This window comes from Hippocampus zosterae, unplaced genomic scaffold (assembly GCF_025434085.1).
Source record: "Hippocampus zosterae strain Florida unplaced genomic scaffold, ASM2543408v3 HiC_scaffold_270, whole genome shotgun sequence".
NCBI classification, from domain to species: Eukaryota; Metazoa; Chordata; class Actinopteri; order Syngnathiformes; family Syngnathidae; genus Hippocampus; species Hippocampus zosterae.
Genome location: NW_026262839.1, coordinates 18,152 through 40,294, shown reverse-complemented (window position 1 = coordinate 40,294; position 22,143 = coordinate 18,152). Strand labels below are relative to the sequence as shown.

The following is a 22,143-nucleotide window of genomic DNA, read 5'->3' as shown; positions in this document are numbered from 1 at the left end:
CCAACCCCAACCCCAACCCCAACCCAACCCAACCCAACCCCAACCCCAACCCCAACCCCAACCCCAACCCCAACCCCAACCCCAACCCCAACCCCAACCCCAACCCCAACCCCAACCCAACCCCAACCCCAACCCCAACCCCAACCCCAACCCCAACCCCTCAGAATCAAGAGCATTCGTATGAATCTTCTGATTATTAATGCATAATTAAATACTGACTAATCTGACTCTCAGAAGCTACTGGCTAGGGAGGCTACTTCCCAGGCATCGAAGATAGGCTTGCGGGTGGCTGCCTTGCGGGGGGTTGCTGTCTTGAAACTAATGGAAAGGCCTCGACGGCATTCCCTGCCTGAAAATGCGACAGCATCTCCACCGACCACCATTTGGCCCGCAGGCTGGCGGCTGCTCCAGAACCTGCCCCTCTGGCTGCGGACAGGGGCAGGCCTCATGCCGTCATGGAGGACGGGCTTGATAAAAGCGTTCATATATAATCGCGATAATGGCAGACTAGGGCGGGGACCGGGAGTTCATCTCGGACGAATCGAGAAGATCCTGACGAGGCGATCTACAACGGGTGGGGGCTGAAGTACGAGGAGGACAAGGACAAAGACCTCAGCCACATCTACTACAACAAGGACAAGGCCACGCACATCGTCAGCCAGATCATCGACCTGGCCATCCGCAACCTGGTCAAGCTCAACAAGTGGTTCAAGTACTCGGTGACCGCCACCGTGATGCAGCTCAACGGGGCGGGCTTCACCACCACGATCTCGTCGTTCAACGACGCGGACACGGACGGCTCGGTGCTGTTCAAGCGCAGCATCGGGGACAACCTGGTGGTGGTGGCCGCCTTCTGCACCCTGATCTGAAGCCGTTGCATATCCTGTAAGAATTGTAATAGTTGATGTCCGAGAGCAAGAACCCTCTGCTCGCCCGGGTCGACACCGAGGAGGAGGAAGGCATCGCCGCCAGCCGCAGGGAGTCCTTCCTTGAAATACGGGACGACCCGGAGCCCTCCCAGCCTCAGGCCGAGGAGCTGTCCGCCCAGCCCGGCAAGACCGCCACCCTCCGCCGGCTGCTGAGCTACTCCATGCGCAGCAAGGGGCTGCTGGTGCTGGGCTTCATAGGGATGTTGGTCAACGCCGCAGGGAGCGTCTACATGCCCTACCTCTGCGGTGATATCATCGACACGATCAGCACCCATAGCAACCTGCTGCCTCAGATGGTGCGGTTTATGGCCCTGACCGGGCTGATGTTCGTGTTCGGGGGGTGTCGGGGACTGTGCTTCAACCTGCTCGGCGAACGGGTCATGCTGGACCTGCGGAAGGAACTGTTCGCGGCCCTGGTGCAAAAAGACATCCACTTCTACGATGTGAACAAGAGCGGGGACCTGACCAGCCGTCTGGCCAGCGACATCTCCGTGGTGCAGAGCGCGGCCTCGGACAACCTGTCAATCCTGGCCCGCAACCTGCTGCAGTTCATGGGCAGCCTGGTGCTGCTGTGGCTGATCAGCTGGAAGATGACGGTGTTGATCCTCTGCATGGCACCGATCATCTCAGGCTGCTTCATCTACCTGGGCAAGAAGCTCAAGGAGGCCAAGAAGAAGTACCAGGACAAGCTGGCCCATGCCAACTCGCTGGCCACCGAGATCTTCGGCAACATCCGGACGGTCCGGGCCTTCGCCTGCGAGGAGAAGGAGTGCAAGGAATTCGACCGGCGGATGGCTGAGGTCTACTCTTACGGGCGAATATCGTCGATCATCTATGGTGGGTTCATCGTGCTGATGACCGTCATGGGGAACGGCGTGATCATGGCCGTGCTATGGTACGGCGGGCACTTGGTGGCCATCAACGAGCTGTCGATCGGCGAGCTGACCAGCTACGTGCTGTACGCCATCACGCTGTCGATCAACCTCACGTCAGTCACCAGCTCGGTCAACGAGTTCCTGACTGCCTCGGGCGTGATGGAGACCATCTTCAAGCTGATGGACACTCCTGTTGAGATCGAGTCCGGGCTGAGAGCGGCGCGGGAGGGGCAGTCCGGCGAGATCGAGTTCCAGGGGGTCAACTTCGAATACCCCGACAAGAAAGATGTGAAGATCATGAGGGGGATGGACCTGAAGATCCGGCCTGGCGAGTCGGTCGCGATCGTGGGGCCGTCGGGGGTGGGCAAGTCCACCATCATATCCATGATCGAAAGGTTCTACGACATTTCTGCGGGGAAAATCCTGGTCGACGGGGTGTCCATCCGCGAGTTCGACCTGCAGGTGCTGCGCAGGAGCATCGGGCTAGTCTCGCAGGAGCCGGTTCTGTTTTCGGGCAGTCTGCGGGACAACATCGCCTATGCCTCTCCTGAGTCCTCCGAGGCGAGCATCATGGAAGTACTTGTCAAGTCCAATGCCGAAGAGTTCGTGATGAACAAGAGCATGTTTCCTGACGGACTCGACACGGTCATCGGGGAGCGGGGGATAAAGCTTTCAGGAGGCCAGAAACAGAGGATTGCAATCGCTCGGGCATTGATCAAGAACCCCAGGGTGCTGATTTTTGATGAGGCCACATCTGCGCTGGACTCGATCAGCGAGGCGCAGGTGCAGGCCTCGATCGCCAAGGTCATGGAGCTGAAGGAGCGGACGGTGATAATGATCGCGCACCGGCTCAGCACGATAAAGTACTGCGACCGGATCGTGGTGCTAGGAGAGGGGCGGGTTATCGAAGACGGGTCCCACAAGGACCTTCTGGAACTTAAGGGCGCCTACTACAAGATGGTCAGGAAGCAACTCGAGTCCGATGATGAATGAGCCTGAATTGCATTTCAGTTAATTAATGCAGAGGAGTCCGTTGAAAGGCGAGCACGAGCGGTCCAATCGCGTGGAGATCATGGTCCGGGTCCGCCCCTTCTTCGAGGAGGAGGAGCCTGAGCCTTTCGTAACCATCATCGACGTGCCTTATTCACCAGCACCATACTCTTAGAGTCAACCGACCCGGCAACCCCTCCATCATGAAGTTCAGCAAGGTGATCCCCCCCGAAACGCAGCAAGACGAGCAGTTTTCCATGGTGGAGGACCTGATCCACCAGTTCCTGGCGGGCACGAACTGCACGATCTTCGCCTACGGGCAGACCGGCGCCGGCAAGACCTTCAGCATGATCGGCGAGTGCCAGGAGGAGGGCGAGCTAATTGCCGACATCGAGGGGTAACGGCGAGGCATCCTACCCAGATCGTTAGAACTAATCCTCTCCTAGCAGTGCAAGAACAAGGACCACGAGCTACTGCTGTCTTTCTTCGAGGTCTACAACGACAAGGTGTACGACCTGTTCTCGCTCTAGGACTATCCCCAGCCCCTCGATGTCAGGGAGTCCAAGTCCGGAGAGATCACCATCCCCGACATGCAGAATTCCAGGTCCGCTCCCTGGAAAGCGCCATTGAACTGCTCCACGCGGGGCTGCACAACCGAGTTACAGGTTCCACCGCCGGCAATAAGCAGTCCTCCCGATCGCACTCGATCTTCCAAATAAAGCGGCGCAGGCTCGGCCGGGGCAAGTAACCCGGTGAGAGCCTGCTCCGGATCGTGGACCTGGCCGGCTCCGAAAAGTACAAGATCCCGAACAACATCAGCCTGCAGGAGAAAGAGGTCCGGGTGCAGGAGCTGACTTACATCAACGGCTCCTTATCCAGCCTCGGCCAGTGTATCTCCGCCCTCATCGAGCGGTCCAGGACGCATATCCCTTTTAGGAACTCGAAGCTGACCAGGGTCCTCGCGGATTCGCTTACTGGCACTGGCAGGATGCGTCTTTATAGTCTGCATCTCGCCCTCGGTCTCCGCCACGGCTGAAACCTTCTCGACCCTGCAGTTCGCCAACCGAGCCAAACGAGCCGTACTTGAGGCCCGACCTAAACTGGACAAGAAAAAGTCGGATGACGAAATCGAGAGTTTGAGGAAGGAGCTGCAGGAATAGCGGAATCTGCGGATCGAGCTGGAAAAGCAGCTCAAGCACAGAGACGAGTATCGCCTGATCCTGGAGAACAGTAACTTGAAGGAGCAGGTGGCCCGGCTCAAGCAGCAGATCTAAATCCTAGAGAGCAAAGTGGACACTGGCCGCGAACCATCGTCCCGGCAGGTCAGGAGCTTTACCGGCCACTCCGATTTGGAAAGCCTGTCGATTTTCAAGGACGTCACTTCGAAGTGTAAAAACCGGCCGGTCACCTCCTCCCGCCGCAATTACATCGAAGAAAAAATCAGTTCTTTTCTCAAAACCTAGCAGTCGCCTGACCGCCCCTCCCGGTCCGCAGAAGCTAGCTCTAAAACCAGCCGCCTCACTCGCAGTCCCGGGACCGCAAGTTCTAACCCGCGCAGAAGCCCGCCCCAAGCCGGACAAACACACCTTCGATCTGGACGAGTTCGATAGCTTCGACTTCAACAAGCCCAGCAAGGAAAAGCTGTCGATGGAGGAGGAGATTAAGAAGGCGGTGAAGGGCCTCAAGGGACTTAAACAGCGGGACAAGGAGCTCGAGAAGCAAGGAAAAAGCATTGATTATTAATAATGGTTATGGTATTCCTGGCGGGGCTAGCTAGCCTGGCCAGCTGTAGGGGCAGGCGCCATCGTATGGAGGAGCAGACACCTGAAGCTGACAAGGGGCCTGCGGTCAAAGCCGAGGACGATCGGAAAATGATGCCCGGCGGCTGGCACATCTTCGACTAGAAAGAGCGAAAGGAGTTCATGAAGGACAACCTCTACAAGGACGTAGCTGCTCCCGACGCTAAACTCATGTTTGAAGAGGTGGGGCCAACTGTGATGAAATTCAGCTGGGAGAAGTCAAGACCCAGGTGGTGGCGGGGCTCAACACCGACGTGAGGATCGACTGTCTGATTGGAGGGGAGGTTGCCACCTCGTACTTTCTGACCCAGTTCGAACAGGCCTGGACGAACACCCTTGAAATAACAGAAAACGTGTTCTCAGTCAACTTTAAAGTAGAGCCGGAGGAGGACGGCTAGAAGGGCAGTGCTAACGGAAAAGGCGAAGCCAGTGCTGCGTCGGAACGAGCCTCAGATGAGGCTGACTCTTGATGACCTAATTCCATTTGTGTTTTTCATGGATCAGAAATCCAGCTCCTTCAATTTGTCCCGGTGCTCTTCTACTACTCCTTTTCCTTGCGAACTACGATCTCCTCTCGCTTGGCGTCGATCAGCTGCTGCACCATTTCCTCGGCATCCTCCTCGACATCCAGGTCCTCAAGGCTCTCAGCGAGCATCTCGTCGATCATGCCCATGCGGACCATCTCCCGCTGCGCCTCGTTGAGGTTGGCGCCGATCTCCTTGACATCGACCTTTTCTCCGAACTGCTGCATGAGGTGGGCAGCGCGCTTCATGGTGGCGGCAGTCTTCATCTCCATGAGGTAGGCTTTGATGGAGCTCTCCATGCCCTTGATCTTGTACTTGTTGTTGTTGAGGCGGGCCAGTTGGTTCTGGCATTTGAGTACCTGCTTGGCGTAGGTCACTTGGGCGTACTTATCGCCGCCCTTCTTGAGCTCCTTCTGCAGGCTGGCCTCCGCCTTCTTGCGCAGGGTCTCGGTCTTGAAGATGTCCTTGTCGAGGTCACGAGTCGCATGGCTGATCTTGTGGCGGATCGTCTTCTCGAGCTCTCGGTATTCGTCCTTTTCCATTATAATATGCGCGAGCAGGTCTATATCGAAATCAGTCCGCCCTGCAGAGCACCGTCCAGTAGTATCTTGCCCTGCTCGAGGAGAAGCGCAGGCGGATATGCCAGATCAAGCGGGTCTACCAGAACCAGCGACTCTCCTTACACGACAAGAACAGGACTTTACAGTCCGTGACGGGGAGCGCGATTCCAAGGAGCTCAACTCCACCGGGCCAGTCAAGCTGCGCAAGCCTCCCAGCCGGGTCAGAAAGGAAACCATCGACAAATCCTTCCACTTCTACCGAGGCCGCAACGACAAGCTCAGCAAGCTGCTCGAGCAGGCGGGCTGGGAGGAGTTCAACCGCGGGGGTGCAAGACTGCTACTCTCTGAAGGTTATTTCGCGGAGCTGATGCTTGGCAAGAAGGGGCAGATCCATAACCATATCAAAGGCATGGAGTATCTGCTTAGTGAGGCGAGACGGGCCCTTGCGGTGCACACGTACTACCGGGGCGAGCCAGTGGCTGGCCTGCCGCCCGTGCTGGTAGTTGAGCAGAGCAACGTCCGGCTGCTCGAACGCAGGGTGTAACTAGAGCACGCCATGAATGTGGTTGTCCAGCACTACAAGATGTATGGAGGCAAGCAAGAGGGAAAATTCGCAGGGGTGTTCAAATAAATTATCGATCAGCAAGACTTCACATGTGCAGAGGGTCAGCTGTACCACACCAACGTGCCCTTGCTATTCACGGCGATCACCTTGGTGGCAGCCCGCCTCTAACTCATCGAGGGGAACCGCTTGCTCTAGACATTCCTGGAACGTCAGGCAAACAGTATTGTCCTTTTTGATAAGCTCATAAAGGAGCAAGGCCCGCCGCCCAGGACTCGAGAGTGCTCATACAGAGTGTAATTTGACCCGTCCGCCCTGCGGTTCCGGTACCACTGTGCGTGGCAAGTCCCGTCGGCAGCTATGGTGAGGCTGAACGCTCTCGTTTACAGGGCCATCATGGAGGAATTCCGGCATTGGGGGTGTAACTCCCAGGCTGGCGGCAGCTTTAAATCCTTGAATCCGAAGAGCACCTATTCGTTAACAAATCCATCAAGATCTACGTCAAGGACCACAGAAAGGCACGGCTCTATACCCGCTTGGTGCTAATAAAGTCAGCCCGGCCTCTGCGCGCTTACTCCTTGATCAACTCCGAACCTGTCACTCCGGCCGAGTGCGAGTTGCTTGTCGGCTGCATGGAGATGCTGCAGATGTACTTTTCGAATAAGAGCGGTTCTTCCAGACACTGGAGGTGAGGTGTTGGTGGACGTGGGAGGCGGGCTGTGGCTGGACAGGGTGGAGGACGCCTCGCACAAGCTGCACAAGTACGGGGCGGAGGTGGTCTCCAGCTGGGCCAGCGCAGCCACCAGCAGGGAAGAGGACCCCCTCTGGCACGAGATCAAAAGGCCGGAGTGATCTAATGTCATACAGTTGTTTTGATATGACGCAGTGATTGTTTTATGGATGAGAAATGGGAAGAAGCGATGAGCAGACCAATACTACGAGAGAGCGACACCTGCAGATCCTACGAGAAGCGCCAAAGACTGAGAGCGTGAGCTGTGAGGCCCGAACATGCTGGCCACAACTGTTTCGACAATGCCAACGAACCTGACTAAGCGACTAAGCGTGATGCTCACGCGAAATCGAAAGAGCATCACGCCAATCCAAATTTAACTGGGCTAGCTCAAATTTTAATGGGCTAGTGACAAGCAACAAAACTCGAGGTTGCCAAATGAAATCTTGACCAGCGGCCAACCATCGCGTCATAGAAACCAACGCTGTAGATTGTGTTGCAATGGTGGCCGCTGGTCAAGATTTCATTTGGCAACCTCGAGTTTTGTTGCTTGTCACTAGCCCATTAAAATTTGAGCTAGCCCAGTTAAATTTGGATTGGCGTGATGCTCTTTCGATTTCGCGTGAGCATCACGCTTAGTCGCTTAGTCAGGTTCGTTGGCATTGTCGAAACAGTTGTGGCCAGCATGTTCGGGCCTCACAGCTCACGCTCTCAGTCTTTGGCGCTTCTCGTAGATCTGCAGGTGTCGCTCTCTCGTAGTATTGGTCTGCTCATCGCTTCTTCCCATTTCTCATCCATAAAACAATCACTGCGTCATATCAAAACAACTGTAATATGCGAGATCAGTTGATAGTCCTGGCAGGGCTGGTGGTCCTGGTCCCGAGCTATCTGTACTTCCGGCAGGACATTTACCAACTCGTGAGAAAGTTCTATAAGGAGAGGAAGGACTGATGATGAGATTCTTATTTATTGATGGGCGGAGAAAGCCAGAGCATCACCTACCATGACGGGTCGCTCTACTAGGGAGAGGTGGTCGAGAGGGGTGGTCGGCTGGTCGAGCAGGGCGCTGGGAAAGTTGCATATGTCTCTGGCGATTCCTTCTAAGGTGGCTTTTCTTACAGGCTTTTTTAAAGATGGCGAGAAAGTAAGTGGCACCTATAGATTCGCAAATGGAGATAAATACACAGGCGAATTTAGGACGACGTGCTCTCGGGAAGGGTGAGTACATTTCTAAAGACGGCAGCTTTCAAAAGGGATATTTCAGTAAAGGTTCATTTAAAGAAGGCATGAGCTACAGTGCTGCCACTAGACTGCTGTTTGAAGGGACGGTCGACGGCAGCACTCTGAAAGGAAAGATGACCTTTCCGGGTGGGGACCGCTTCGAGGGAGCGATTGTGAATGGCAGGCCCGAAGGCAAGGGCAATATGCATTATGCGGATGGCAATATATATTAGGGGTAGTTCAAAAAGGCTTGCCAGAGGGTTAGGGCGTTGTGATATATCGACAGGGTGGATCATACCGGGGCGCATTCAAAGCCGGGAAAAAACATGGCCACGGAGTCTAGCAGATCGCTGAGGAATTATACGAAGGAGCATTTGTGGATGGTCAGCGCAGTGGACTCGGAGTGTGCAAGACAGAATAGTACCGATTCGAGAGCTAAAATCATCATGAAGAATTCAAAAAGGCAGGGTATTCTTATTAAGGGGATTTTTAAGCTGGACTTAAGCATGGGGCTGGAGTGCTGACGGTCAATTAGTTCATCTATCGAGGAGAGTTCGAGCGTGACAGCATGCAAGGGCAGGGCAGTCTCACTTTTCCCAATGGGGATGTTTTCCAAGGCATGTTTGTGAAGGGCATCAAGGAGGGGCCTGGGAAGTATCTTTTCAAGGAGAAAAACTAGTGGTTCGAGGGAGTCTATCAGGCGGGGATCAAGCATGGACCAGGACAGTACTTTTTTAGTGATGGGTCTGTTGAAAGGGCGAGTATGTCCAGGGCCTAAAATAGGGCCAATTCAAATGCACGAAACTCGCAAAACTTAAATCCGACAGTACCACCAGGGCACGATCGTGAGCAGGCACATGGAGGGTTGAAGGACACGCATACGTCATTCACGATTATTAACCGGTGTCCTATTAGATCAAGGCACTGCCCTTGTTGCTGCTGAATTCGTTGAGGTTCCTTTCGATTTATTCCATTAGCTCGGAGTCCGTGAAGTCTTAGAGGCTTAGGCCTTGGTAGCCTTGCCGCGTTTGCAGCACTGTACCAGCACGTGGAATGCGTAGGCGGAGAGGAACAGGAGGATGGTGGCCCCCAAGGCGAGGATCAGTTGGTTGAGAGACCCCTTCTAGATGAATTTGCTTAGCTATTGGCACTGCTGGCTCAAGAAATTGTGGGATCGCATTTTATCATGTTGATTCGTCTGAGGAGTGGACTGCTCAGCAATATCTTGGACTTCGACTTGATTGTTGGGTTGAGGCTGAGTCACCAAAGGGAGGCCGGCCGTTAGGTTGTGTTGCTGGACAAGTTGCTTATAAGCCTGTATCGTAGATACGAGCTGATCGGGCAACGCGCTGCCTGTTTGTTTCTAAGATGACTCATGAAGGGGTATAGCCAATTCCGACCCTATTTTCAGAGTGGACAGGCTGTAACATGTGTGGAAAAGTAAATTGAGCATCCTTTATTAAAGAGGTAGCCTTGCCTAAGAAAGGTGACAGTTAAGAATTTGACTTTAAGTTTTTAACTGTCCCCCATCAATTTATTTCTTAATTTAAAATACCTTAATATTTTGGATACAGATTAACAGGTCCATTAAAATAAAAATGAAATCAATAATCTCTTATTAAAAAATCATGGAACATTTTACAACAGTAACATTCTCTAGACCAAGCAAAAGTGAGTCATCCAAATAAGAATGCAATTAATTATAATTTAATTTAAGTGAAAGGGCAATTTATTATATGATTTTGAGCTGGTCATCCTGGCCACGGGGAGAAGTGGGCTGAATTACTAGTCCAAAGTGTAGGTAGGGGACTCGCTTTACTCATTGTTCATTTATCATATCGCCTACTAAAAGGGCAACAATCTGGTGGCGAATAAATGGGACTAACAAAAGTAGGTCTTCAGTAAACCGATTCCAGATCACTGGACATTATTATGCCTTATGATAAACCAGAGATACGAAATCGAGGCCTGCTACTGGGACGGCTCGAAGTCGATCATCGTCAACGGGGACATCTAGCTTGGACTCTTCCAAGAGGTCATCCACCTGGACCAGAAGTGCAGGACCCTCTATACCTCCACCCGCTCTACCACTCAGCCCAAGTTGACAGTGCTGACCCATGACAAGATAATCATGCTCAGGAGGATAACAGCTAACCTGTCCGACACGGACTACCGCATGGAGATCATGAAGACCACCGCGATCTACCCCGGCTCGCGCGGGCACATCACTGACGAATAGCAATACATGTTCTACACCGTGGACGGCCAGACCTACATTCTGTACTATTTGTAACCGGTAGTGCCCGAGGTTTAAAAGGAGCTGGATCAATACTTTTATTCGGAAAGCTATTACCTCGTCTACCAAAGCAGTCCCACCGTTTTCTCGGCCGTTTTCAACAAGTCGAGGGATGTGGACTTCTACACCGCTCCCTTCCCGATGGAAATCTTGATCTACAACGCTTACTGCATCACACTGGTCACTTACTCCCAAGCCAAGTAGAAGATCTATATCTATGATCTCGCCTATCCCTGGAATAATTTCACGCAAACGGGCTTAGTTGATGAGTTGCCTGCTGCCGATATCAGGCTCGATGGCATAGACCTATCCTACTTTAACTATGTCAGTTTGCACTACAAGAATGGCACCGTTGTTCTCTATTCCAAGGGGTATGGCCCTTTTAATGGCACTGAGATTACTGACACAGGTACAGGTACAGGTACAAGTACAGGTACAGGTACAGGTACAGGTACAGGTACAGGTACAGGCACTGGCACTGGCACTGACACTGGCACTGGCACAGGTACAGGCACTGGTTCCACTGGCACTGGCACTGGCACTGACACTGACACTGGCACTGGCACAGGTACAGGCACTGGTTCACTGGCACTGGCACATAGACAGGAACAGGCACTGGCACTGGATCATAGACAGGCACTGACACTGGTACAGGTACAGGCACTGGCACATAGACAGGAACAGGAACAGGAACAGCAACAGGAACAGGAACAGGTACAGGCACAGGTACAGATACAGGTACAGGTACAGGCACAGGCACTGACAGTGGTACAGGCACAGGTACAGGCACTGGCACATAGACAGGAACAGGAACAGGAACAGGCACTGACACTGGCACATAGACAGGAACAGGCACTGGCACTGGATCATAGACAGGCACTGACACTGGTACAGGTACAGGCACTGGCACATAGACAGGAACAGGCGGCACTGGCACTGGAACTGGCACAGGTACAGGTACAGGCACAGGCACTGACAGTGGTACAGGAACAGGTACAGGCACAGACACAGATACTGACACAGGTACAGGAACAGGTACAGGCACAGACGCTGATTCCACTGGCACAGGCACTGACACTGGTACAGGTACAGGCACTGGCACATAGACAGGCACTGGCACATAGACAGGCACTGACACAGGTACAGGTACAGGTACAGGTACAGGTACAGGAACAGGTACAGGTACAGGTACAGGTACAGGAACAGGTACAGGTACAGATACAGGTACAGGCACTGACAGTGGTACAGGTACAGGAACAGGCACTGACAGTGGTACAGGTACTGGCACTAACAGTGGTACAGGTACAGGAACAGGCACTGACAGTGGTACAGGTACTGGCACTGACAGTGGTACAGGTACAGGAACAGGCACTGACAGCGGTACAGGTACTGGCACTGACAGTGGTACAGGTACAGGTACAGGTACAGGTACTGGCACTGGCACTGGCACTGCACTGGCACTGGCACTGGCACAGGTACAGGTACTGGCACTGGCACTGGCACTGGCACTGGCACTGGCACTGGCACTGGCACAGGCACAGGCACTGGCACTGTTAGTTCGATTCCAACAATGTTCATCTCAGTCGAACTGCCTAAACAACCAGAGTACAACTTCAGTTGGCTGCTCAACTCCACCTTTGACGATGTCTCAGCCAACCTCTCACTCCTCGCCGTCTCATAGTTCGATACAATTGCGGCTGGCAGGTTCTCTTTCCAAGCCCAAGAAATGCCCTAGGGTACATACCGCGTCTACACCAAGGAGAAGACCCCAGATGGCCGCAGCGTGGTGGACGTGCACTACACTAACAATATCACCATGTAGGACAGCCCCGCAGTTTCAGCACTTACCTTTGCGCTTGGGCTGATCGTCCTGTTGGCAGCCGTGCTCTACAGCATCACAGACGGACGCTACCAGGCCACCGTGCTGCCTCAGTGCCTGGCTTTCTGGCCGTACATAGTCTACTCGAACGCCAGTCGGCTACTGGGCCCCGCCTTCATGACCGCCAGCTTGCAGTTCTACAACCCCTTGAAGCACATCTTCCGGGACTAGTACTACGAGTCTAGCAACATGGAGGTCATGAGGATCACTAACCATGCGAATGTGCTGTACAATGCTGGTGGCACCCTGGTCTTTGGGTTTTTGCTTTCTGGCGGGCTTTCTGGCGATGTGGCTGGCCATCCCTCTTCTGCAATGCCAAGCGAAAGCCCTGGCCCTGCTGACCATCGATATCATCACCGTGCCGATCCTCTTCTTCTCTATCTTGACCTTCGCTTTCGCATAAACTAACTTCGACAAACACAAGGGCGACTATCATTCTGGATGAACTTTGTCGCGTTCGGACTCGCAGCAGGGCTCCAAATAGCAGCTATTGTGATAAATATACGCTCCGGCAAGGCGTAGAAAGTTAAGAACTCAGATTAATAACCCCCTGTCGAGAAACAACCGGAAGAGGGTGTTCAGGGCTCGGCGGTGGTGCTCAGCAAGAGCGATAGACTGCCAGGCAACCCACACGCTCTCGGCTGGTGACAGCAATGGTGGTGGTCGAGTAAACCCCCGATGACAAGATCGAAGAGATCAACCTCTAGGCCTGGGGCTCCTACAGCAACATCAACAATAGCAAACCTTAAAGTGGGGAGGCCAACAAAGACGCCGAAATCCAGCACATCGAGATTCTCGACCAGCCATAAACCGCTTAGGAGCAGGCCTAGCCCTAGGAAGAGAAAACTATCTTCTAGAGCTTGGTTGCAGTGATGATGTACCCGGGCCTGCGACAGGACTACTTGTGGGCTGCGCAGCTGGTCAGGAAGCTGGCAGTGGTAGTTTCTTTTGGTCTGGCTACTCTTTACAACGAGAAAGTCATCTTCGCCCTGATCCCGATCGAAATCCTTAACTTGGTGGCCAGCTCAGTCATGCTGGGGGTGGGAGTCGCCCCCCTGGCGCTGCTGGACCTGGCAGTCGTGGCCCTCATCAACGCCCGTCTGGACAGCGCGGCGGCCATGATCGGGGCCATGCTCGGGACCAGCTGCTACCTGCTGCTGCTGGCCTTCTTCAACTGCTACTCAAAACGTCTCAGAAATCATGAACAAATCATAATCATTATATTGTCAGATCACGTAGCCCTGGTTCATGTGCAGTGAGCCAGGGGTGTAGCCTCCGGGCGGGAGCAAGGAGCGGTGAGGGTCCAGCTCTGAAAGATGGAGGAAGAAGGCCAGCACGCACCCCAGGCAGAAAACAGTCAGGCCCATGCGGACAGGCATCTGTCCAGGACGGTGTGGCACTAGCATGCGAAGAGCAGCAACAGGCCCGCACCGATCGTCTGGGCAGGCTTGCTGATATTATACTCTCCTTCACCAGTGATAAGCTCTTTAATGTAGCCGGACTGGAAGAACACCAGAAAGCCAAGCGAGAAAATGAACCACAGCAGAGGATGGTGACTACCTTCCAGCCGACGTAGCAGAGCAGGCATAGTCCGAGGATGGCCAGGTAGACCAGTCCCATGGAGGCAGACAGCTAATCCGTCTGCTTCCGGTAGGGCACAGAGACGCCTGTCCGCTTGTTAATGAAACTGAGCATGCGGTCGCCAGTAACATGCCCGTCGGACTCGGTGATCTGCCAGGCGAAGTCCTTCTGGTACTGGTAGTGCTGGTGGTCAGGCAACGCGGAGCGAGGGGTCTGCACAATCAGCATGGGCAGATACTTGACGTTGAAGATGCCAACGAGTTCTTTGTAATCCTGCACCTTGGCCTGGTCGATGTTCGAAGCCAGGAATTCAATGGGCATATGCTTTCCGGAATGCTCCTCGTAGAGTTGTGCGAGATGCTTGAATTCTTTGAGCAGCTGGGTGTTCAGCGGCACGTGAGTGGACATGTACAGGTACACCACGCTGATCTTCGGGGTGTTGCGCTGGAACATGCGGGAGAAGAGCTGCTTGCCTGTCAGCTTCTCCACGGCTTTGGTGTCGCAGCCGAGCAGCAGAACGATGAGCAGCATAATCAAATTATCACAGGGCGGCCTCGGCCAGTGGTTGACTGAAAACGGTGCTCGTGGCCCTTATAAGGCCGAAGTTCAGAGCCAGTCCCCAATTCCCCTTCGCCGAGGAAAGTTCTGAGACCAAGTCGACCCACTGAACCACAGAGTCGGCCCCTTCGAGGCTACCACGGCAAAGCACCCCTCCTCTCGCGTTGATTACAATTTTTTTGCCGATCTTGCCGAACTGCTGGTCAATGATTTTTCCAATGGCCTCGCCCTTGCATCCGATAGCTTGGTATGCCATCAACTCACATGCTGCGTCCTTCCCGCCTAACTCCAGCAAGTTGACGACCCCCATTGAAATACCGGCCTGCTTCATAGCCAGTTGAGTGACCTCGGATGCTGCCTTCAGCCCGGACATATCCATGAAGCTGTCATAATAGATGTTCGAGTGCTGCTCGAAGCCCCTAATTTCTGCAAGCCTCGGCTTTATGCTTGATCGCGCGGAAGTCAGTAGCACTGCGCAAGCTCCGAAGCACTCTTCGGCCACCATCAAACGGGAAAGAGGGAGATCGACTAGCCCCGACTTCATGACCTTGTCGATGCCCAGCCCCTTCCGGATGTTGAGCTAGCCGGGGTCGTTCACCTCTCCATTGCTGTAGTTCTTGACAGCCACCTTGGCGAAGTGATTGATGTACGTGCCGTACTCCATAATATGCTCAATAGCGGCGGTTGACCTTACCCGAATCGGCAAGGGGACTGTAAGCACTCCTTTACAAACCTGCCAGAACTTGGTGACAAGCTCACTCGGAATTTAAGGAGGCTCCTGCATATCTTGCACAGCAGCAGAACCGAGCTGGCCTGTCCTTGCCTCAGGATGCTGATAGCCTCGGCCAGACATTAGTCACCACTGCCCCTCTCACGCACCTTTACTTCCTTTGACAGATGATCTGAAATCTTACCAGAACCTTCGGTCATGACCAGGGCTTATACTTGACAGAGCTAGACCTTAGAGGCAGACAGCAGTGCCTGGAGGGCCTCGTCCAGCAGGCCTGCAGGCCGGGGCTCGGACTTGGGGTGGAAGTGTGACCTGCCGACCCCTGCAATATACATAATTAATGGGCAGTTGCTGCGAGGAAGAATACATGAGATGCCCGACCCACGGCGGCGCCAAGATCGAGTTCATTTGCGTGAGCAACTCCTGCTTCGAGCCTCTCTGCCTGATGTGCCGGCAGCCGCACGAGGCCAAACACTCCGCCATCAACCCCTGCAGATGCGGCCCTACGAGGCTGTTGAAAACGAGGCGTTCGGGAAAATCTCTAACTACAAGGCACAGATTGTGAAGGCAGAGGGCTTGAAAAGCGAGGAGGACAGGCCAACCTGCTCAAGCTGGAGCACCTCCGGGGCAGCATTCTGCAGGTCATCGAGCAGACTGACCGCGGCAGTATGGCAGAGCAGCTGGAGCGGATCAGCAACTCCGAGGGACTAAAGAGCCTGCTGCTGTACGAGGCGGGGCTGTGGAACGGCCTGCCGGAAGGCCGGGCGAAGGCCCAGACGGCCTTGGTGGAGCGGGTCAAAGACCTGCTGCAGAAGGGGGTCCAAGTACTGCCTTCCAGCTGATCCCGATCGGGCATTAATAAATGGTGTTGGCAGAGCTTGGTAGAAAAATCACTGCGGCCTTCTCCCAAACTGACCGGCCAGGCCTCCCTCGACGAAAAGCTGCTCAAGGAGGTCCTGCAGGAGATCTGCGTGGCCCTGCTGCAGGCCGACGTGAAGGTGCACTACGTGGCCCGCATGCGGGACAGCATCACTGCTCGCCTGCTGGCCATGGAAAGCGTGGTCAACGTCAAGCGAGCAGTCCAGACCGAAGTGGTCAACGAGCTGGTCAAGATGCTCTCTGTAGATCGGAAGCCCTTCCAGCCGGCCAAGGGCAGGAGCAACGTGGTCATGTTCGTCGGGCTGCAGGGCAGCGGGAAGACCACCACCTGCGGGAAGTATGCCAACTACTACCAGAAGAAGGGGTGGAGGGTCGCCCTCGTCTGCGCGGATAACCTTCCGAGCAGGTGCTTTCGAGCAGCTCAAGCAGAACGCTACGCGCATCCGGGTGCCGTTCTACGGTAACGAGATGGAGACCGACCCCGTGCAGATCGCAGCACGGGGGGTCGAGATCTTCAAGAAGGAGGGGTTCGAACTGATAATCATCGACACCTCGGGACGGCACAAGCAGGAGGCCGGGCTGTTCGAGGAGATGAAGCAGATCGAGGCGGTGGTCAAGCCCAACGACGTCATCTTCATCATGGACAGCTCGATCGGACAGAACTGCTTCGACCAGGCGGCCGCCTTCAAGAAGTCCGTGGAGGTGGGCTCGGTGATCATCAGCAAGCTGGACGGGCACGCGAAGGGCGGAGGGGCGATCTCGGCGGTGGCGGCCACACAGTCGCCGATCAACTTCATCGGCACGGGCGAGCACTTCGAGGACTTCGAGCAGTTCGAGGCGGCGTCCTTCGTGAAGCGGCTGCTGGGGCTGGGGACATCGGCAAGCTGATCGACCGGATGAAGAGCGTGGTGAGCCCGAGTCGCAGGCCGAAATCATGGCGAAGATCAAGAAGGGCAAGTTCGGCCTGCGCGAGCTGCGGGGGCAGTTCGAGTCGATCCTGAAGCTGGGCAACATGAACTCCTTCCTGTCGCTGCTGCCGGGCGCGGGCAACGGCCTGCTCAACAAGGACAACGAGGAGGAGAGCATGCGCAGGATCAAGCGCTACATCTACATGATGGACTCGATGACCGAGCAGGAGATCGAGTCGGAGGTGCCGCTGTGCCCGAGCCGCATGCGCAGGGTGGCGCGGGGGTCGGGCACCTCGGTGGAGGAGGTGATGCTGCTGCTGGAGGAGTACAAGCGGCTGAAGACCATGATCGACAAGGTGGGCCCGGCCAACGTCTCGAAGCTGAACGACCTGAGCAACTTCAACCGCAACCCCGGGCAGTACATGGACCAGCTCAAGAAGATGATCGACCCGAAGATGCTGGGACAGCTGGGCGGCATGGACAACCTCATGAGCATGGTCAAGGGCATGAGCAAAGACCCCTCCTTCATGGAAATGCAGAAGGAGATCAACCAGGCCACCCGCAAAATGAAGAAATGATTCCATGTCGATCTATCGGGATGTGTCAGAACATTCTTCGCACGAAGTTTCTCTTGAGGTCCAGGTCAACAGCACGCTTGATGCTGATCCCTCCATACTGTTTTTTGCCGGTGGCCTCCTCGATCTCCCTTCGGTGGATGGCCTCACGGATTGCCATACTGGTAAGTGGAAAATCCATAATTATAATAACCTCCGGTTATGCTGATTCAGGATTAGTGGCGGGCTACTTCTATGTAACTTTTTAAGGTCATTGGGTGAGTCGCTGCTGGTACTCTTCGTGCCGCGCCCTCCGCCACTGCTCCTTCTTGGCCAGTCTCTGCCGCGAGACCGCCTTCTTTATCCTGAGAGGCCTCTCCTGATACTAGTGCCCGTCCATCGAGCGATATTCTTCAGCGTGTCCTTGTCCCCGGCCGTCACATATGCGATGCCGATGCCTCTCCTGTCCCTGTTCCGGATGACTCTCACGCCGTGGATGTCCCCGCACTGCTCAAAATGCCTGCGCAGCTCTTCCTCCTTGGCGTCGAAGGGCAGGTTTCCGATGAACGCCGTGAGACTGCAATCCTCAGTCTTTTCGAGCTCCATCGTCACTCGCAGGTGCCTGCCTTGAACTCAAGGCCTGCGGCTCGTTCTCGGGCGGTTTCAGCAGTCCCCCTCTCCCTGAAAGTAACGTAGGCATTCATGCTGTCACCCTCGGCGTCAATTTTCTTGAGGATGAAGTTGGCCCTCTTGCTGAGCTTGTTCTTCTACAGGGGCACCGACCGGAAGCGCACTTTCTCGATAGCCCCGTAGCTTTTGAAGAGTCGGAGCAGCTATCGTTTGGTCGTCTCAAGGCTTATATTCCCTACGAAGATAGTTCTTTGCTGTCTTTAGGCCCTGCTTTCGTCCTGGTCTGATGGATCGATAGGCTCTGATGGCTCCGGCAGCGCCATGGGAGCAGGCTCAGGGACAGGCGCGGCCGACTGGTCGAACAGGCGCGCGAGCTTACTCTTCTCAGGCTTTTTGGACTGCGCCTGCCGATGAAGCAATGAAAGCAATTCGGGCATCTTAATAAATACAAGATCAATATCTGCAGGCATAGATGAACTTCGAATTTTCGTTTTCTTTCTTCTTTCTGAAATGGCTGAAATCGTCGCCCAAGACGTGCTGCTCCTAGGGGTCGTACTGCCGTTCCTGCCACTTGCTTCGCTTCAGGGCGATCGGCTGAGTGCCCACGTACTGGCCGTTCATCTCCTTCAAAGCCTTCAGGAAGTCGTCAGCACTCCGAAAGGAAACAAAGCCGTACCCCGGGTCCTGCCACTGAACTTGTCGCGGATGACTTTCGCCTTTGCGAAGGATCGGTAGTGCATGAAGCTCCTCGATAGTAGGTCGTCGGTCACCTCTCGGCCCAGATTGCCGCAGAAGATGCGGTGATCGTTTTAGGGCCAGTCCAGCATTGTCGTGTCTTACCAGACCTAGCCGCAGATCTTCGGATGGTCCTGCCTTCTCGTTATTCTCGTTACAGCATTTTCTTTTCCTGCTTTTTCTTCATTTTTTCGGACTTTGGTTCCTGCTTTGGGGGCTGGTCTGTGGGGTCGGCTTCGGGGTTGAGCTTTTAAGCTTTTCTGCGAGTTTTTGCTGGAGTCGGGCGTTGAGAGCCTTGAGGTGTTCCGCCTTTTCCATAATTAAGAATGGACACGACCAACGCCCCTCAGATCCTGGAGCACCTCAACCACAGCTGCTCCTTCACGCCCTACGCCTGCGACTGGATTCCCGATACCGCTCGCGGGGTCATCTGTGGGGAGTAGCCGAAGACCACCGGAATCATCTAGATCCTGCAGCTGAACCGGGGCGAGCTAAAGGTCCTGGACAAAATAAACCTGAACCGAGGGGTGAAGTGCTGCACCTTCGCCTCCTCGCCAGCCACGCCCTGCCTCACCGTGGGTCAGCTCGACGGCAAACTCAAGATCATCGACATGACCAAGGGCAAGCCCTTCTGGGAGGTTGAAGCGCACACAGGCGTGGTCAACGCCATCGACGGGGTTGGGGAGGGGTGGGGCTTTGGCATCAGCGAGATCGTATCTGCGGGGCGGGACGGGTGCGTTCGCGTCTGGGATCCGAGGCAGAAGGCGCCAGGGCTGTCTCTGGAGCCTGCGGAGGAGAGGAAGTGGTAGCTGACTGCTGGTCAGTAGCTTTCGGCAACAGCCACAACCGGGAGGACAGGGTGCTGGCGGGCGGCTACGACAACGGCGATGTCAAGCTGTTCGACTTGCGGGCAAGCCAGCTGATGTGGGAGGTCAATCTCAAAAACGGAGTGTGCGGGGTACAGTTCGACCGGAAGGACATTCTCATGAACAAGCTGGTGGCGACCACCCTTGAAGGTAAGGTTTCTGCCTTCGACTTGCGCACGTTCAACGCGGAGAGCGGGTATGCCTTCTTGACGGAGCCTGCCCAGAAGGCCACCATCTGGGGGGTGAAGCACGTCCCCCAGAACCGTGACCTTTTCATCACGCAGGGGGCAACGGGGGCTTCAACATTTACAAGTACATCTACCCGTCCAACCGGCAGCTGAAGGACCCCGAGGGCAGGGCGCGCGGGGTGGCGGGCCGGCTAGAACTGCTGAACTCAAAGGACCTGTGCACGCAGCCGATCAGCGACTTCAGCTGGCACCGCGAAAAGCTGGGCCTCGGACTGCTCTGCGCACTGGACCAGACCTGCAAGGTGGTCATCGTCACCTCACCAAGCTGAACCTTTATTGATATCTCAACAAATGAAGTTTATTCAAACTCTTGGCTCAGCCCCCCGGGCGGCCCCCTCCAGACCCTCCTTCGCCAGGTTCGGCTGTCCCGGCCCCCGCTACTTCCGGAGGCGCAAGCGCAGTCCGCCTGATCCGCCCAAGGCCACGCTCGTCCAGCCATCCCGGGACAGCCGCTACCCCTGTTTTTCGGAGGCGCAGCCTCGGGATGTGCGGGCCCCTGAGTGGTAAACTGAAAAGGGTGGTGGATGACCACTCTTCGACCAGTTCGTAGATCAGTCAGGCAGTGCTGCAGACAGGCCCCTCCTTCCCCCGCACCGACGAGGCCCCAGCCCCCTGATCCCAATTCGAGTATGTAATATTATGTTTTAGAGATTGTTTTTATTCAAGAAGATCCCAAAAAATTGATGATACAAGGGGCTGCTCCTACTCCTCCGCCTGGGAGTTAGTCTGCTACTGGCATGGATGCAGGCCAATCAGCCAGAATTCACCCTCGAGGCCAGGAGGATAGCAGGGTAATCTTTCGAAAACTCATAGCCCGTATGCGAAATTCTACCAAATCAAGTCCGCGATCGGCCCTTCTACGAGGTCTATTTCTGGCTGGCGGGCGGCTGACCTGTGCGGGAAGGGTCGTTGCCGCCCGCGTGTGTGAGGTGTGCAGCCAGTCGATAAGTGATAATTTATTTTTTTAATTGTTCAAGAGTGGAACCCGAAATTTTCGGTTTTTGCGCTCGGCGTGTAGCATGAGCTTTTGCCGGCCATCAGCATACTCCGGAAGCGCGACCAGTGGGGCTTGCGCAGCCTGCCTTCCAGCTCGGCGGTGAACCGGTCCGACCGGTCCGCGAGCAGTCGCTGGAGGATGACCACGCCACGGTTGTTGAGCAGCTCTTCAAAGAGGTCCCGGTCGAGGATGATTTCCTTGGCCTTCTCGATAAAGTGAGGAGTGTAGAGAGCCTCACACTTTTCAAGGACGGTCATCCCCTGCTTGTTCTGGAGGGCAGTCGGCAGCAGCTGCAGCACTGCCTCGGACAGCTGCAGGCAGTTGACCTCCCCTCCGACCTCGCAGAAGTGTTGAACTAGATAGTTGCCGTAAGTGTCCAGCATGATCTCTCGCAGCTGATGGGCAGCTATCCCCCACCAGTTACGCGAAGAGGGGCGTGCCCTTCGCCTTTAGGACCAGCGCCTTCAGCACACAGATTCCGTAGGAGTTGCAGGCCAGCTACACCATCCGCCTGCTCAGCACCTCAACTGTCTTGGCCAGCAGGCCCAGCGGCAGGTGCGCCAGACACTTCTGCACGAAATGGGTGCCGTTGTTGTTCAGGCAGGCCTGCAACAGCCCTTCCTCCTGCGCCAGCACCTCGGTTAGCAGCTCCAGCTCACGCGGACTGGCGGTGAGCGCGACGAGGGCCTGCAGACAGTGGGTGGCCTTTTTGTTGAGCACGATGGTCAGAAGCTCGAAGGAGAGGGCCTGCAGGAGGATGAACCGATGTTCTTCAAGGCAGAGGGGGAAGAGCGCTTGCAGCATATAGTTGGCGTACTGGTCGCGGATCAGCTCGGGCAGACTATCCCGCACCTCCGCGAAGATGACTTCGAACTCCTTGGCAGAGCAGCTGGCCAGCAGCCCCTGAATACTGCGCGAGCCCTGGTTAGACCTGCTCAGCTGTGCCACGCGTCCTTTGAAATGCTCAAGGCCGCCCTGCTCGATCTCGTCCTGCCCACGGTCGTAGTTATCCTCCCAGCTGACGCTCGACCCCGAGAACGAGCACCCTCCGTAGGACATGGGCGAGTCCCCTGCAGAGCTGGAGCAGGAGGG

The 22,143-nt window shown here is 55.2% G+C and overlaps 4 protein-coding genes across 4 annotated transcripts; all 4 read left to right on the top strand.

Moving 5' to 3' along the window:
• Positions 1–904: 904 nt before the first annotated feature.
• LOC127594807 (ABC transporter B family member 1-like) lies at positions 905–2,797 on the top strand. Its single transcript, XM_052056571.1, has one exon. It carries the CDS (start codon positions 905–907, stop codon positions 2,795–2,797), a length of 1,893 nt encoding a protein of 630 aa, XP_051912531.1.
• A 200-nt stretch (positions 2,798–2,997) lies between these two features.
• LOC127594806 (kinesin-like protein KLP2) lies at positions 2,998–4,991 on the top strand. The gene is given in 5 exon segments (XM_052056570.1): positions 2,998–3,385; positions 3,388–3,785; positions 3,787–4,024; positions 4,353–4,512; positions 4,775–4,991. Coding segments are annotated over 5 exon segments (1,401 nt in total).
• Positions 4,992–16,096: 11,105 nt separating this feature from the next.
• Positions 16,097–17,599, top strand: LOC127594805 (uncharacterized). Its single transcript, XM_052056569.1, is given in 5 exon segments — positions 16,097–16,141; positions 16,143–16,505; positions 16,507–16,978; positions 16,981–17,022; positions 17,025–17,599. Coding segments are annotated over 5 exon segments (1,497 nt in total).
• A 1,667-nt stretch (positions 17,600–19,266) lies between these two features.
• LOC127594804 (dynein axonemal assembly factor 10-like) lies at positions 19,267–20,323 on the top strand. The gene is given in 3 exon segments (XM_052056568.1): positions 19,267–19,734; positions 19,737–20,079; positions 20,082–20,323. Coding segments are annotated over 3 exon segments (1,053 nt in total).
• The last annotated feature ends 1,820 nt before the right edge of the window (positions 20,324–22,143 follow it).

Excerpts from the sequence above, each read along its gene's own strand:
- LOC127594807 (XM_052056571.1), top strand. The coding sequence starts at position 905 with ATGTCCGAGAGCAAGAACCCTCTGCTCGCCCGGGTCGACACCGAGGAG.